The sequence below is a fragment of the Myxocyprinus asiaticus genome, chromosome 30, assembly GCF_019703515.2.
Source record: "Myxocyprinus asiaticus isolate MX2 ecotype Aquarium Trade chromosome 30, UBuf_Myxa_2, whole genome shotgun sequence".
NCBI lineage: Eukaryota > Metazoa > Chordata > Actinopteri > Cypriniformes > Catostomidae > Myxocyprinus > Myxocyprinus asiaticus.
The window spans coordinates 37,378,686-37,395,973 of NC_059373.1; the positions used below are offsets into that span (position 1 = coordinate 37,378,686).

The 17,288-nt window shown below is 40.7% G+C and overlaps 1 protein-coding gene across 1 annotated transcript in view; it reads left to right on the forward strand.

Moving 5' to 3' along the window:
* The window catches only part of LOC127420680 (regulating synaptic membrane exocytosis protein 2-like), a 240,201-nt gene that overhangs the window by 72,264 nt on the left and 150,649 nt on the right, over positions 1 to 17,288 (forward strand). Inside the window, exon 7 of the mRNA XM_051663141.1 lies at positions 10,609 to 11,486. Coding sequence (XP_051519101.1) covers positions 10,609 to 11,486 — 878 coding nt within the window. The remainder of the gene's footprint in view (positions 1 to 10,608; positions 11,487 to 17,288) is intronic.

The following is a 17,288-nucleotide window of genomic DNA, read 5'->3' on the forward strand; positions in this document are numbered from 1 at the left end:
GTGCGTGTGTGTGTGTGTGTGTGTGTGTTTTGAGAATCTAATAAGACAGACATGGAAATGTATACATGTAAGCAGGTCAATCAGATCCCCCTCTGTGAGCATCTGTGATGTCTACTGTTTGATCACTTTGTGAAGGGCTGTGAAGCACTAATCACAACACCAGTGCTCCCTTGGAATCAATGTAGTCCTACTGCTGAGATTTAGTTCAGGCTGTCAGTCTGTCATACAGCAAGATTGGACAATGAACCTCACTATAAAGTTAGTAATATTATTACAGTTGTGGAAGTTTAAAGGTTTTCACTAGCGACACCAAACAGAATTGCAAAAAAAAAAAAAAAAAAAAAAAAGATTAGTGTGATTAGTGTGAAAATAGATTTGTACATTTTCACAATTTTAAAGTAAATGGGATTGGTGCAAAATTTGCTACCCTGATGCTAGAGTTTTCTGGGTTGTTGCTAGGTGGTTGTTAAGGGGTTTTTGGGTAGTTTCTAGTTGGTTGCTATGGTGTTTTTGGTGGTGCTAGGGTGATGATAAATGGTTGCTAGGGTGTCTAGACAATTACTGGGGTGTTTTGGGTGGATGACAGGGTGTTTCTAGGTGGATGCTAAGGTGTTTTGAGTGGTTGCTAGGGTGTTTTAGGTGGTTGCTATGGTGTCAAGACAATTGCTAGGGTGTTCTGGTTGGTTCCTAGTGTGTTGCTAGGTTGTTTTTAAGGTGTTTTGGGTAGTTGCTAGGTGGTTGCTAATGTGTTTTGGGTGGTTGCTAGGGCATTGCTAAATGGTTGCTAAGGTGTCTAGACAATTTCTGGGGTGTTTTGGGTGGTTCCTAGGGTGTTGCTAAGGTGTTCAGGGTGGTTCCTAGGGTGTTGCTAGTTGGTTGCTAAGGTGTTTTGGGTGGTTGCTAGGGCATTGCTAAATGGTTGTTAGGGTGTCTACACATTGCTGGGGTGTTATGGGTGATTGCAAAAGTGTTGCTTGGTGGTTACTATGGTGTTTTGGGTGGTTGCTAGAGTATTACAAAATGGTTTCTATGGTGTCTAGACAATTACTAGGGTGTTTACACTCTTCAGCAAGTGAACCTTTGAATGGCTTACTAATGGTGCATTCACGTCATGTCAGAATTACTGTAATTATGAGATTCCGACTTTGTTCCGAGCATTCACATCTTCAGAGAACTCGTAATTACAAGTTGTGAACTCAGAATTCTATGAAAGCTCCGACATGACATCATGTGAAAAGAACCAATATGGCAGCGGCCTCAACAGTTAAAGAAGAACACATTTCTGTTTGATATGTCATTTTATTGTGCCATTGTTACCTGGAACACTTTCTTTGTTCTAAAACATTTTGCAAGAACATATAGAGAGATTATGGGCATCGCCTGATAACTGTGCTCAGTTGACCAATTCACAGACATTTCACTTCCTCAATGTGTCAATTCCACAATCTACAGCCTTGTTAATGGATAAAATGTTTTTCTTTTTTCAGAATTTTTAGTTAATATTGAGTATCATACGTTTTCATTTAATTTCAGCATATTTGTGTGTAACTCATTTGCTTAAAGAAATAGTTCACCCCAAAATGTACATTTTCTTATCATTTACTCACCCTTCTGCCATCTCAAACTAGGATGACTGTCTTTCCTCTGTGGAACACAAACAACAATATTATGATGGATGTGATGTGAATACATCCATATAATACAAGTCAATATGGTCCAACTCTTCCAAGCCCCCCAAAAATGCAGCACAAAGAAAATGGACACACTATACCTTTAAATAATTGTGATAAACTATTAAGATCCTTTCATTAACACCAATCAGCTAATGTGTAATCTACTTCCCTCACATTAGGTGGTGCTGTGTTCTTGCACACAAAGGCCTGAATTAATCTGTTGCAGCTGGGCAGTGTTTTTACTGCATGAGAGCTTGCAGAAGAGACTGGAATGTTGGGTCTTCCACACACAAACCAGCACGTGCCAGATCTATATGTATTTAGAATTGCACACATGCTTGGAGTGCGCACAATCATTTAAATGCTTATGAGCATGCACTTACTCTAACATATGTAATTTTTGCATAAATGCTGAGACAGCTAAATTATAAAGTAGAAGCTGATACTGTACATCATACTGAGAGAGGTTTATTTCAGTGGATATTGTTTTGTTTGCTGAGTTTGATTATGCCCAGGAGTTGCGTTAACTGAAAATTCTCCATCATTTACAGAATTTTTGAAACATTGACGGATGATTTCAAGTGCTTTCATCATGTGTCTCTTTTGATTAAATATTCGGATTTCAAGCTGAGCGTGTCTGATTTCATGACAGCACACATCAGTCATTACAGTATGTCAATGTGTTTCTGCATGCAAAAATGCAAAAAGTTTGAGAACAATAAGAAAGCGTGGAAAAAAACACTTCCCGTCTCTGCCAATTGTACTTGCATTTAATCTTAGTGCAAACATGATATTTAGAGCGGAATTCACCATTATTTTAATGGAGAACCTGTTTTAACTGAGCTGATGTGCTTGATATCAGACATACTGAAGTTCCATAAAGTACATGAGCTTTTGAAATTTTCCAACCAGGCAGTTATTTCCTTTTCAAACCACACATAACCACAAAGTTTAAAAATCATGTTTTATCACAGCGGTTGATTGATAGGTCGAATTTTCACCCTAGAACTCCTGATTCAAAATATTGGTGCTTGAGTCATAAATCTATTATATATAATACAGTGTGTACTGTATATGCCATTATAATGGATACTACACCCCTGAATGTAGCTTCATTATTTATCAAAGGAAAAGAAGTATGACGGATAAAAAAGACCATGACAGAAATTTTTCAACTCAGTCTGTCAGAGTGATGGATAAAGATTTTTTCTAGCGTAACCTCTGATTATGCCCAAATACTGTCTTGTACTACCAATTTTAGGGAGTAACTAATTAAAAGTATTAATACAACTAGCTTCACTACATTTTTCAGTAGCGTGACAATAGTTAAACTGTTTTCAAAAAAGTGTAGCTTTTACAGAAGAGGTGTAGCACGGTGGAACATTCAATCATTGGTTTTTAATGCAACAGTGCATTGAGCACACAGCTTTACAACCGAGCCAATTAAAGAAAAAAGAAAAAAAACCTCATGATTGCTTAAACTGCCTTTCATGCAAACCATATGAATCAGCTCATTCGGTTCAGAAAATGATTCACTGATTCATATGCAGTGTTGAGAAGTCCATTTGATTTTAGTGAATCAGTTTTTCTGATGGCAAATGAACTGATTAAAAAAACAACAAGTCGCCCGTGCGTTGCCTTAGACGCATTTTAAATGCATTTTAGGTCTTTTTTTTAAAATAAATAAATACATTTTGTTAGGTGGTGCTGTTTGTTGCTGTGAAAAGCACCGGTGTTCGACAGAATCATAAGTGAGTCTGAAACCACACCACCGCTGCGGGAGGTGCCAGGAACAATCACGCTCGGATTCGGACCGCAGCAAACATGCCCAGTATGAACACCACCTAAGGTTAATGCTCTATCAAGTTTTAAATCAACAAGATGTACCTCCCTACCCAAAATCTTAAACCTAAACATAACCATTAGTGTCATAAAAAGAAAAATGCAATTGCTAAAGCAACCACGTCAGTTTATGGTGCTGTTATGACACTTTTGACTTTGAGTGTTCAGGACTCGTCCTAGGCATTGCAAGTGAAATGCTCTATCAGTTGAGCCACCGGGCAATTTTATCGTGCTCAAACAAGCTTGTAAATGTAGTTGATTATGGAATGCAAATGTTAAAATGTATCGCCTTACAAGTCATGCACAAGAGTAAAAGTGTTTACAAGGCTAAACAGGGTGAAAAGTAAGTGTTTATGAACTGACAATCTGCATTTTTACTCTTGATTTGTGCGAAAGTTATTTTTGTTTTAGCGCCTCTAGTGTTCATGTCACCTGGAAAGTGCCACGAGTACAAAGAAAAGATTTAGCAAAAGATGAAGGTTTAGCAGCATGATTCTATGAGATCAGGATTGCTTTTTCAAATGGCTACCTTGACTGTAGTTGAACTACTTTAAATTATGAACATCTTTCAAAGTAGCTTCCCCAGCTTCCTTTTCTGAGGAGTTCCCAGTCCCAACCATTGGTAGGCAATAACTGCCAGGCAGCCAGTAATCAGCTAAGTAACATAATCCTCCTTGCATGGTAAAGTCGCACTTGACCTCCAGCTATATACAGCCTGTTAAACAGCATTAAATGGTAACACCACTCCCCACTCCCAGAAGCCTTTGCTCCTTGCATGTTCGGCCCTTCGGCACATTTCGTCTCATCTCGGCTTTCTTAGTCTTTATAGAATGGACTCTTCGCTCTGATGTGGCCTGCCAGCAGGGAGTCCTTCGTGGATTGTAATGCTGCCATGTGTTTGAGAGTGTGTTTGAGTGTGTTTGGGGGAAGGAAGCAGCATGGCTAAGGATGCTAAGCTAGTAGCCTGCTACACTAAAGTAGCATTGCTACTGTTCTTGTAGCATTGACCTGGTTTCCCCCTTGCTGGATGTCTTTAGCATCTTGTGTGGTGTGGTGGAGTGTGCTCGCAGAGGGATTTGTGGTTAATGCAGCCACATGGTCGAGATGCTCGCGCCCGCAGTCCAGATGTGCAGCTCTTGACTGATAGGTGTGTGCACACAAAACTCGCTCGACTATGGCCTTTTTTTGACTATTTTTTTATTACTATTTTTTTGCCTGTGCAGCATTTGTGTGAGAGTTGAGTGATCCTCACGGAATGCTGCTTAGTTGACGGTTTTGTGACAGGCGTACAGATGTTCAGAGAAGTAATTATAACGCTTGGGTAATACCCTCACAGAGCCGACAGTACAGATTTAAGAGAGCTTATCATGTTTGTGCTGAGGTTTCAGGCTGTTTACATCAAGTGATAGCATGTTGTGGAAATAGAATTTACACTTCATTTATCTAGCTGCTTTTGCCTCAAATCCACAGCAGAACAGTGTTTTTTATTTAAAATATATTATATATAGTATATATGAATATATTTAACTACAACCCCAATTCCAAAAAAGTTGGGACAGTATGAAAATTGCTAATAAAAACAAATAGGATTGATTTGTAAATTATATTCACCTTTTGCTATATTGAAAGCACCACAACCACACATAATATGATGTTTTACCTTGTGAATTTTATTGTTTTTTTAAAAATGTACAGTAATTTCAAATCAGATGATTGCAATACGCTCCAAAAGAGTTGGGACAGTCGAGTGTTTACCACTGTGAAACATCATCATTTCTTCTAATAACACTTATTAAGCATTTGGGCACTGAAGACACAAGTTTGTTAAGTTTAGAAAGTGAAATTGTCCCCCAATCATCCATTATGTAGGTCTTTGGCTGCACAATAGTACGGGGTCTTCGTTTTTGGATGGTGTGCTTAAGAATACACCACACATTCTCAATTGGAGATGGTCAGGACTGCAGGCAGGCCAATCTAGCACCCACACTCTCTGCTTACACAGCCATGCTCATGTAATCTGGGCAGTATGTGGTTTGAAGTTGTCCTGCTGGAAAATGCAGGGACGTCCTGGAAAAGACAGTGCTGGATGGCAGTATATGTTGCTCCAAAGTTTGTACATATCTGTCTGCATTCATGGTGTTCTCACAGATGTGCGAGTTACCCATGCCATGGGCACTGACACACCCCTGGCTCATACAGACACTGGCTTTTGGACCTGATGCTGATAACAGCTTGGATGGTCCTTTTCCTGGCCTGGAGAACACGACGGCTGTGTTTTTCAAAAACTGTTTGAAATGTGGACTCTTCAGACCAAAAAACACTGTTCCACTGTTCTACTTTCCATCTAAGATGAGACCGAACCCAGAGAAGTTGGCAATGCTTCTGGACAGTGTTGATGTAGGGCTTCTGCTTTGCATAGTAAAGTCTTAACTTGCATCTGTGGATGCAGTATCAAGTGGTGCTGACTAACAAAGGTTTACTAAAGTTATCCCAAGCCCATGTTCATGATATCCATTACAGATCAATGATATTTTTTAAGAAAGTGACGTCTGAGGGATCAGAGATCACGCGCATTCAGAAGTGGTTTTCGTCTTGCCCTTTACGCACCGAGATTTGACCAGATTCCTTGAAACTTTCAACTATATTGTGCACTATATAGGGTGAAATGCCCAAAATCCTTCCAATTTGTCTTTGGGGAACATTGTTCTCAAAGTGCTGGATTATTTGCTGAAGCACCTGTTTGCAAATTAACAAGTCTTAAATGGTCCTTGCTCTTGAAGGACTAGGTTGTTTTTGGAGGCTCCTTATATACTATGACACAATTGCCTCACCTGTTTAACATCTCCTGTTTCACATCGCCTTGTTATTTCAACTCCTCAAATTGTTATTAGTCATAAATTGCCCCTGTCTCAATTTTTTTGGAGCATGTCACAATCATCTGATTTGAAATTACTGTACATTTTCAAAAAAACAATACAATTCACAAGGTAAAACATCATATAATATGTAGTTGTAGTGCTTTCCATATAGCAAAGGGTGAATATAATGTACAAATCACTCCTTTTTGTTTTTATTAGAATTTTTCATACTGTCCCAACTTTTTCGGAATTGGGGTTATATTAAACATATATGTGGTCTAGTCATACTAAGTCTTGCATCTACAAAGATAATTGTGAAAAAAGAAAATATTGAGTTAAGTAGACGTATATACTGTATGTTAAAATGGAGAAAACTGTGCAGACTATCATGATTTTCAGTGTGGCATTTATTTTATAGCAAGCAGCCCCTAATTTTTTTTTTATATGAGAGTTTGTTTTCACTCCATTTACAAAATTACAAACACACAGAAAATGTAAACTCAGGGGAAGCTAAGGTCTTAAAATAAGCTACTTTAACACTCCTGTATCTGTGTATCTGTCTGAGCTTTGAGGGCTTTGTGCAGAAATCAATTCAAAGAATAACATCACTTTATTTGTTAATGTATTATAAGCATAGATGTGATGTCAAAATGGATGATTTCATCTAGTAGTCAACCGACATATCGGCGCACGCCGTTAAATTAAATGATATTTGGTATTTTCAAATTATCGGCATTGACCTATCATTTTTCACATTTGGCCAATTAGTTTAGCAAGTCACAACGGTGCAGTGGATCGCCTGCTTTGCACATTAATGAGCCATCTGAGATGCGTGATTGACTGTTCCTTTTTGCTGTTCCCATCATGTTACCACAATAATAGACCGGTGTGCAACGAAGTCTCATTCAAGCCATCCCTGTCCCTGAACAGACGCATGAGCTCATGATGTATAGAGTGCCCGCACATTTTATTCTCCCTATCTCTCCTCAACATTTCCCTGTAACTTTTAACTGTCTTGTGTAATGATAGCAATAAAACTTCTATCATTTATTGTCTGCAAATATACAGATATTTAGTTTAAAGAAAAAGATTGAATTTCTTACAAAGATGTAATTAATTAACCTCACAAAACATGCACAAATCCAGTGATTTCTTCCTGTAAAGTGTGTATTATATCACCGGGGATCAAAACTGTGTCCCTCTGGCTCACTAATTTTGCGTGACGGTCAGTCTGTTACACTGAAATAAGGCTATCATGGACTTGTCAGCATCTCAGAGCGGTTCGTGTACATTGTGAAAGCCGAGTGTTGCAGGTTCACTTCTTCACGCAATTCCAAACATCTGCTCCGCTACAATTTATTATTCAAATCTTAAAATTGAATGCAGTAGGCCTTTCATAAAAAAGAAGGTTTTATGACTTTTTTTGATTTTGAAAGAAGGTTTTAAGACTTGTAATGAGGAAAACTGTAAACTGTCAAAATCACACTGCAGTTTTTCCGTCAAAATAAAAGCTCCATCTGAAGGTAAAGTAAATACGACAGAAATATATTGTATAAAACAAATCTAATCCTCAAAATAATAATAATAATAATTCAGTATTATATTATATTATAATAATAAACAACAAAAAGACTGGGTCCCACATTAATAATTCAGAATTATATCCACATTTAGCTAGATTCTAAAAATTAAGTGAAGATGCAATTTCTGGACACCCTGTTCATTCACAAAAAAAAAAAAAAAAAAAATTATATATATATATATATATATATATATATATATATATATATATATATATATATATATATATATATATATATATATATATTAGTAAAAATATAAGTCGTTAAGTTGGTAAATAAATATCATTCTCCCCGTATGTTCATGTAGTGAACAACTGTGGAAAATATGGCTTTATTATTTTTAACTAGATTTTTACCTTATGCATTAAACATTTTGAATATATTCAAAAGGTTAAAAAATATAGAGATATAATTTTGTAGTCATAACCAAATAAGACTAAACAAACCATCTATCTTAATATAAATATAAATAATTATTTTTCTATTTTTACAAAGTTGAAGTTTTGATTGAAATTGAGTGAAAATAATAAGTAAAAGTTAACTGAATCATATTAAATTGTGTGATATCATATTTACCGGCATTACATTGGCCTATTGGCCTTCCTGCTCTCAAGATATCGGCATCAGTATTGGCCATTAAAAACCCATATCGGTCGATCACTAATTTCAAGTATTAATAGTGAGTGGCTAGTACTAGAATATGGTACAGCTCTGAATGATGTACAATCATTTGATGTGTTTTCAGTGTTAATAAAATGCAACTTGATTTTTAGAGTTGAGATGTACTTACCCACACAAAACCCATTGCCACAATGATAGGGCGTTCTTGGTTGTTGTTAGAGCATTGCCAGGGTGTTCTGAGTTGCTTGAGTTTTTCTTACTTGCCAAGGCAAAAGAGCCAACCCTCAAGTTTCTATGATATTCTGGCCCCTTGATATGTTTTAAGTCCCCTATTTCTATGTAAAACTATGTGATTTGTTTTTAGCCTATTTTATTGTCTGCAAGTTTGTCTAAGTTTATTACTTAGGGTTAGGGGTTTGTTCAAATCTCTAACCCCAAGTATGAACAATAGTAATAGCGATACTTGCAAGCATAGTGAAATAAACGTGTCATCCCAGATAGCATGCAACCCCCACCCATGCCATTGTCTCTTTTTAAACACAGAGTGGCGCAGAGTACCAACATCTGCTGTAATTGAGACTGGCCTGGATGATATGACGCCGTTATAGAGAGAGAGAAAAAGGGAGGAATCTAAATGCATCTAGCTCTGTCTTGTCACTGCAGTGAATGTCTCTCTAACTCAGTGTGACACACTATTCATCGTGAATCCGTCCATAGCTGGACACTCTGCCCTTACAGGCTAACCACTATGAAAGCCATGGCTTGAATGTCTGTTATGGCAGACAAGTCTCAGACCTTTGAACCTTACTCAGCTGTCCACTCTCAGTGCTTCACAGTCGCTGTGGGCTCCTCAAAATGAAAAAGCTCCAGGACTGCAACAACAGTGATGCTTGATGACATAAACCATGAAGCCTAGTGGGCTTAGAATTGTGGTCAATGAACTTGTTACTACTGGTGGCATTGAGCAATTTAGTCTGTGTCAGTCTGAGGGACTAGTATGAGCACAGCTGCCCATATCTGCTAACAATGGTAGGTATAAAATTGGAATGGGTCAGGAAGGTCAACTAGCCAATTTGTTGCCTGTCAGTCATCATTTATCCATACTTTTTAACTTTAATTTTTTAAGTGGTGGTACTTTAAAGAGGATGACCTTAGAGATGCAGTTTCTTGGGTTGTAGCATGCTACCTTAGCTTTAGCATGCTAACGGTCTAACAGTTACTCCAACTCGGAGAAGTTGCGTCTCTAAATTCATTGGTTTTAAATCACTGCTACAACAGCCACTAAAGCACCACTCTTGTAACAAAACCACCATTTTTAACAGTGCATTTAAATACAATTGCTGTCAGATTCCAAATATTTTTTAATTGTGGTCTATGTAGTCTACACATGCAGGCAGAAGTCTTTGGCCTTTGCGTCATGTTGTGAATGTTGCCATTTTGTGGCAATGTGTCAATTTAAAAGTAGTTGCTTTTAAAAATGCATTTGAAGACCCCTCCATTCTTTTCAATCCAGCTGTTTTTGAATGCAAGAAAGCGTCCAGTATGAACACCTCTTAAGAAACACATCTCTTGTCTCTACTTGACATTTCCCTAAACCAGCATTATTATACAGATCTTTCTTAAGGGATTAGTTCACCCAAAAAAATAACATTCTCTCATAATTTACTCACCCTCATGCCATCCCAGATGTGTATGACTTTCTTCTTCTACAGAACACAAATGAAGATTTTTAGAAGAATATTTCAGCTCTGTAGGTCCATAAAATGCAAGTGAATGGGTGCCAAATTATTGAAGCTCCAAAAAGCACTTATAGTCATCATATTATACAAATCATTTTTGGTGAACTATTCCTTTAAGACCTATTAGTCGACTGATCATTCCAACAACCCACCAACTAGTCAATTTAAAATATATATATAGTTTTGCATGTCACTACTATTAATTGCTTGAATTGACAAAACAAGATGATCGATTGCAGTTCTTTATTTTGCTGTGCCTCTCACAATTACCTCATTCCTTTTCCATTTGTAGAAAAAGAAGCCCATCAGCATCCAGGGATCCAAACGCTGCGTATAACCAAAGGGAGGGGAAAGGAGGATTGCAGTATGCCCCGGTTGAAGGTGGCATGCCCCGCTCTCCGTCAGACTACGGACGGGACCCTGGCCATTCGCCAAGAAGTTCAAGGATGTATGACGAGGTGGGTGGTTATCGAGACAGTCGAGGACGCTGGCACTCCCAAGGCCAGCATTTGGATGGCCAATTAGACGACTATGAACTCCAGAGGTGCCGTGAGGAGGAGTACCAAGCCCGATACCGCAGCGATCCCAACCTGGCGCGCTACCCAGTCAAACCCCAGCCTTACGAGGAGCAGATGCGCATCCACGCCCAGGTGTCACGGGCTCGGCATGAACGCCGCCATAGCGACGTCTCGCTTGCCTACACGGAACTTAACGAGCCACTGCATGGCCCTGGTGGGCGGCAGTCTCGTCTCCCTCTATTGGGCTGCCCAAGTCAACGCTCGTACTCGGTGGACAGGAACTCACCAGGACATCGGACATCCAACCATAGCCCACCGACGCCACACCGCAGCCCTGTGCTGGGCGACAGCCGGCGAGGGCTGGGAGATCCCGCAAGAAAACACATACCCCAACAGCATCATTTGGATCCTAGCTCAGCCATGAGCAGGAACAAATGGGACAAAATGGATAACATGCTACGAAACGACTCTTTAAGCTCGGACCAATCCGAATCAGTTCGACGTCCTCCACCCCGACCCAACCGTAGCAAGCGAATTGGCAAGCTCAGAACCATGGGTAGCTTCAGTAGCTCGGAGGAAGAGCTGGCTACCACGCCAGAGTACACAAGCTGTGAAGACGTGGAGCTGGAAAGTGAGTCCATCAGTGAAAAAGGTACACGCTGCTGACTCTGAATTAAATTAGTACATTGCACTATTTGCAGAGTGTTTTAGTGTTCAAGTCTGAGTCTTGTTAGAAGCTCATATCCTTAGTAATCGGCAGTAGACACATAAGGAAGACAAAGTTGGACTCTTTAAAGGTCCACTAGGTAATTTTTTCTGCTAAAAAATTAGATACTAAAAGAAAGGGAGTGTACTTTTGACAAATGTGTTTAATTTTTTTACAATCACATCATCCAAGTAGCTTTCTACGCAGGTTTAAGATCAAGTCTAAAAAAGATTTTATTCTACACAAGGCAGGTCACCAGAGCAGGTGGGAACAGCAGAGAGGCTAATACCATTGTAGTGGTTGCATAGGAAGATGCATAACATAAACATGTAATTACTTACTGCACAATATGACATCGGCCAGATGAATGAATATTGAGGTTTGACATCGAAGATCATAAATCATGTTGGTTACTTTTTATTGTTTTTACTCGGTTCCCCCACTTCTGTGAAAGCCAGGCTTGGCAGAGCACAGCTTGTTGGCAATGTTGGTGAGGAGGAAGTTATGATGTTGTGGACAGTGATGTCATCTTGCTGAGTCTGACTTAAATGCAGGCTCGAAGAGGCTCTTTAATTAAGGAGCATAATGATAACATTTGTTGATTAAAACCTATTTGATGCAAACAGCATATTAGTTTGGTCTGCATGCAGTCCTCATTAAAAAGGTTGTTCAGTTATCACGTCCTTACAATAATTAAAATCAAATGTTTTATATACACTTGTTTAGACCATGATAGTATAATTTCTGCAAAATGTAATTCCTAATTATTCAAATTTAGAAACGTGTAAGTAATTAAAAGATAGGGATATTTTAGCCAATTTTTTGTCATCATTTACTTACCCTCATGTCATTTCAAACCCATAGGATTTCTTTCTTACATGGAACACAAAAGAAGATGTTTAGGAGTAGGGTTGGGTGGTATGGCAACAGTATAAAGTGTCAACCGATCTTCTGTACCGTCTTTGTCACAGTATGTAAATATCTGTGTGCGCGACACTTCACCTGGCTGCACATGAGACTGATAGTGTGAGAAACGAACAAACAGGGAGAACGATGAACACACAGAATGTGGGACGTCTCTGAAACAAGTCAAAGGAGGAGGAATTTATTTTTGCATTAAAAGGTGCCATCTTTTAATGTTTTTGGATTATAGCACTCATTCTGACGCACTATACCATGACATAGAATTTTGTTCATATCGCCCATCCCTACTTAGGAGACATAAATGTGAGTCAAAGATGAGTCAAACATGACAGAATTAAACTATCCCCTATCCCCTTAATACTCTTTCTGCAATTCGGCATTATGTTGATAACCTTAACAAACTGGACTGTAAGAGCGGGTGTTTGTTTGATTGTAAGTGCATTGTCCTTCAACTAAACTTTTGTAACAGTGCAAACAATCATTGTGTAACATCCTCAACACAATCAGATGGGAAGCAGGAAGAGGTGAAGATGAAGTTTAGGGACTTTGCAAGTTTGCTACATTCTCCTGCGATTCAGTAGAATTGTCATATCTCTTGGTAATGCTCTTGTAGGTATGGTTTACTTTCAGTGCTTTGGGGCTGTTGAGATAACTTGTAGCTTGGATTTCATTTCATGGCCTCTCACCTCTGAATATAGTGTAAATCTTCAGATATGCTTAGGAGAATCCACTGATGTTGACTATTACATGAGGTGTGACACATGCCCAGGGTTTTAAACCATGCACAGTGTTTCATTATTAAAACAGGTTTAATTATGTAATGCAAGCTGAGCTTTAGATGCTTGAGTGTGAATGGGAACACTGTGTAGAGCTTGAGAGGGCATAGTCATACATTGTCATTCACCATCATGTTGATTCTTGTTAGATGATGAATTCATACAGCTTTTGCTACAGGTCATCTAAAGTGAGTATACCGTGACCTCAAGTGACCTGACAATGTCATGTCATGTTGGTCTGACAAAATGAACTAAGAGCAAAGCTGGATTTGTTTCAATGTTTTAATTGTTTGAGATCAGTCCATCACTAATAAAAGCAGACACTTATATTTCTTTCATTTGGAATTGCTTGGATGAACCCACTGGATGGACAATACTGGCTTATCTCATTTATATGAATAATAGAATCTTTAAGAGCATCTTCTGAAAAAATGCATAGACTAAAAAAAATCAATTTTGGAATAAAAAAAAAACCAATTAATAGTTTATTTATTTATTTATTTATTTATTTTTCAGCAGTAACTGTATCTGTAAAGTACTGTTTGCATGGAGCTGAGTTCTTCAAATACCAATTACAGAAATGTACATTGGTAATGCATAACCAGAAATTTCTCCTCCTAAAAAAGTAGTCCCAACTCAAAAGGACGATTTAGACAGCTTTATAGCTCAAGTAATTAACTCTTTTGTACTTAAGCATTTGAGTTAGTGTAACAAAAACAAGGCTGTACCATCTCCAGGCATGTTGATACTAAACAACTGTCATTACATTACATTGTGAGCAGACACAGACACTAAGCTGGGTTTCTTTCTGTTTGCAGGGATACCTTTCGGCCTGTGTAATGCTCTGTAAGGCTTTAAATGAGGCTGGTCTCACAGATCCCTCAACAAGTCATGCATCACCCTGCACCTCTTCCTGCACTTTCCTTCTACCCTGTATGATACATCCCATGTTTCTAGATGATGTTGTCAGGGCCATAATTAGCTCAATTGGATAAGCTTCTTTGCACAGGAGTAGTCTCAGAGAGCTCCCCCCAGGCTCTCCTCCCTCTGCGGAGACAGGGAGTCCCAGCAGCTTTGCAGTAGAGGGTAACTTCCATGTCTGGGTCAGAAAGTGAAATTGCACCAGTGCATGCATCATGGCCAGGTCTCTGCAACAACTACTTAATACACTCAAGATGCTGGTGAGAAGCAGAATTTAAAAGAATGTAGGACACTAGCTGACCCAAAGATATCCCACACCTGCCTCCATCCTGCAAATTCCTGGTCTCTCCATTTCTGTCTGCTTTCTTACAATGCAGAATACATCAGTTAAATGTTGCTTAGCCGCTATGTCTCCCATTCTGCATAGTATGCTCTTGGAATTTTGGCTACATTCTGTGGGATAGACACTTAGATTTAGGGCTAAAAAAGACTCATGTTAGTGAAGCCACGTTCTTCTGTCAGAAAGAATAGCTTGCACAAGAGATAGGTCATGATCCCTGTCCTGAACTAGGGAGGGGTCACAATCCTTTCTGCCTAGCCTGAACTAGGGATAGGTCATGGTGGTTGTCTTGTCGATTAGTCAGTTGACAAGTAGACCATCGTGACCTGTTGGTGAGGTCAATCTGAAAATATATATTTTACGTTTGCAAGGTAAAACCCTCTCTTAAACGGTGCATTTTAAAATTAATCTCCTTAAAGCACCACCCCTACAGCCATAGACATTCAGATGCATTGGGTTTTTACATGCAGTGTCAAGTTAAAAATATTCCAACATTTGTCCAACAAGTCATCTCAAGACCCTTACATTATGTTCTGTTCTGTTTCACTCCGTCTAGCTCAGTGGCTCCCAACCTGGGGTCCTTACAAGAGGATGCCGAAACTCATGTGCGTTGAGGCGGCAAAAGATACATAAAATGCGCTATACCGGTAAAGCCAGCGCTATACTAGTGTAACGGTAGCCAGCAGGTACGTGATAGCTGTGCATTGTGTAAACCTCACTCTCCTGGCCTTAAGAGATGCACTAGTGACCGAGACTAGAGGCTATGGCTTTTATAGCCTCCTTGTTAGCACATCTGACTCCCATGCCGGGGATCGCCAGTTCGAATCCCGCTTGGAGTGGGTCGAGTAGGACAGGTGATACTAGCAAACTGCAAACAACTCGATTTTGGCTGAGGGTGTCACACATGCAGACTGTCTCACTTGCCGCTACAAAATGGTGAAGGGGTGATAAACATACCAACTCATCGCAACTCTCTCTCTCTCTCTCTCTGATTCCATGTCACCTAGAGCTTGCAGAAATAACAACAGGAGTACTGCGTGAGCGTAAACCATTGTAATAGAGTGATTAATGCCATTTTCAGACTTGAAGCTTGCTTGATTTGTTCTAAAACAGGGGCTAAAATAGTTACAGTGTTGTATTTTCTTCATGGTTCTGATTTGCTTTCACAAGGTTATATTTCAAATTGGACCAAAACTGTAAAATTATTTTTTCACGGTCATGGAGCTCTCTCTCCCTCTCGTGCCCGCACACAAACACACACAATTGCACACATACTATACTGTGGCAGCGGGGGCGTGGTCAAGCATCTCTCCGGAGAGAGAGAAAGTGGTAAGGGCGCTTACACCTGAGCTATATTATGTCTAACACCTGTCTCTAATTCCAGTGAGCACGGGGAGATCGACATAAATAGAGACACACCGCAAATAGAAGAGAGAGAGAGCCTGGGCACGACAGACCCGAGCAAGAAGCAAAGAGTTTTTATTACAAATGATGAGAGTTTATTTTGTGAAGCGGTGTGTGATTGTTGGTTAACTTAGTGCATAACGCAAAGACTGTGAGACTGTAATTTGTGCTGCAGAGAGAGAAAATAAATCCTTACCTGAACCAGGAAAGCTGCTTCTCACCTCCTCTTTAACTGGTGCCGAAACCCGGGAAATTGAAGTTTGAGTTGAAGATGGATGGATGTCGTCCCGTAGAGTCCTCCCAGTCGGCGGAGATCCTCCAAGCCCTCGCTGGCCTACATCAGAGCCACCAACAGACACTGCTAGAGCTCCGACAAGATCAAGACCACCAGTTTGTCGAGCTCCTGCATGCTCAAGCCGAGGACCGGCAGGCGATCTGGAGCCTCCTCAGCCAGGAGGCGTCCTCAGCCGCGACCCCGGACACTCCCACGCCGTTACCCCCGCCAGCATTACAGAAAATGGGGGCGGCGGACGACCCTGAGGCCTTCCTGGATTTGTTTGAGTGGACCGCCGAGAACTGGGGCTGGCCGCTCGGCCAATGGGCAGCCCAACTGATCCCATTATTGTCCGGGGAAGCCCAGCTCACGGCTCAACAACTGCCAGCGACGAGCCTCCTGGCCTACGGAGATTTAAAAAGAGCCATCTTGCAACGGGTTGGTCGCACTCCAGAGGAAAGTCGTCAAATCTTCTGGAGCTTGAAGTTGGAGAGCTCCGACCGCCCGTTTGCCTCTGCCCAGCGGCTCCGTGACGCCTGCCGAAGATGGCTGCTAGCGGGGGATCGCGACGTCCAGGGAATTATCGACCAGGTGGTACTGGAATAGTTCACAGATCGACTGCCAAAAGGGACGGCGGAGTGGGTCCAGTGCCACCGCCCGGCGTCGTTGGAGGAAGCTATCCAACTTGCGGAGGACCACATGGCGGCGATCCCGAGGGCGGAAGAGCCCTCCTACATTTTCTCTCCTCCCTCTGACTCTTCCCCCTCCCCTCTCTCCTCTCGTTCTGCTCTCTCTCCAGGTCCCGTTCCTGCCCCACGCAGATGAGGAGGACCTCAGCCCCTGAGACCAGTTCCCCGGGTGTGGGAGGCGACACCTTCCCCTACTCCAATGCCCCGCCGCTGTCCCCCTGGGCCTGCTGGAGGTGCGGAGACCCGAGCCACTTCCGAGATCAGTGCCCTCTGATGGAGCTGGGGATGGTGGTGCGGGTCTCTGACCTCCCACAGGCTGCCCCCGACCAGGCCGGAGCGTACCGGATACCGGTAAGTGTCAAGGGGGGTACTCACCAAACATTGGTGGACACCGGTTGTAATCAAATCACTATCCACCAA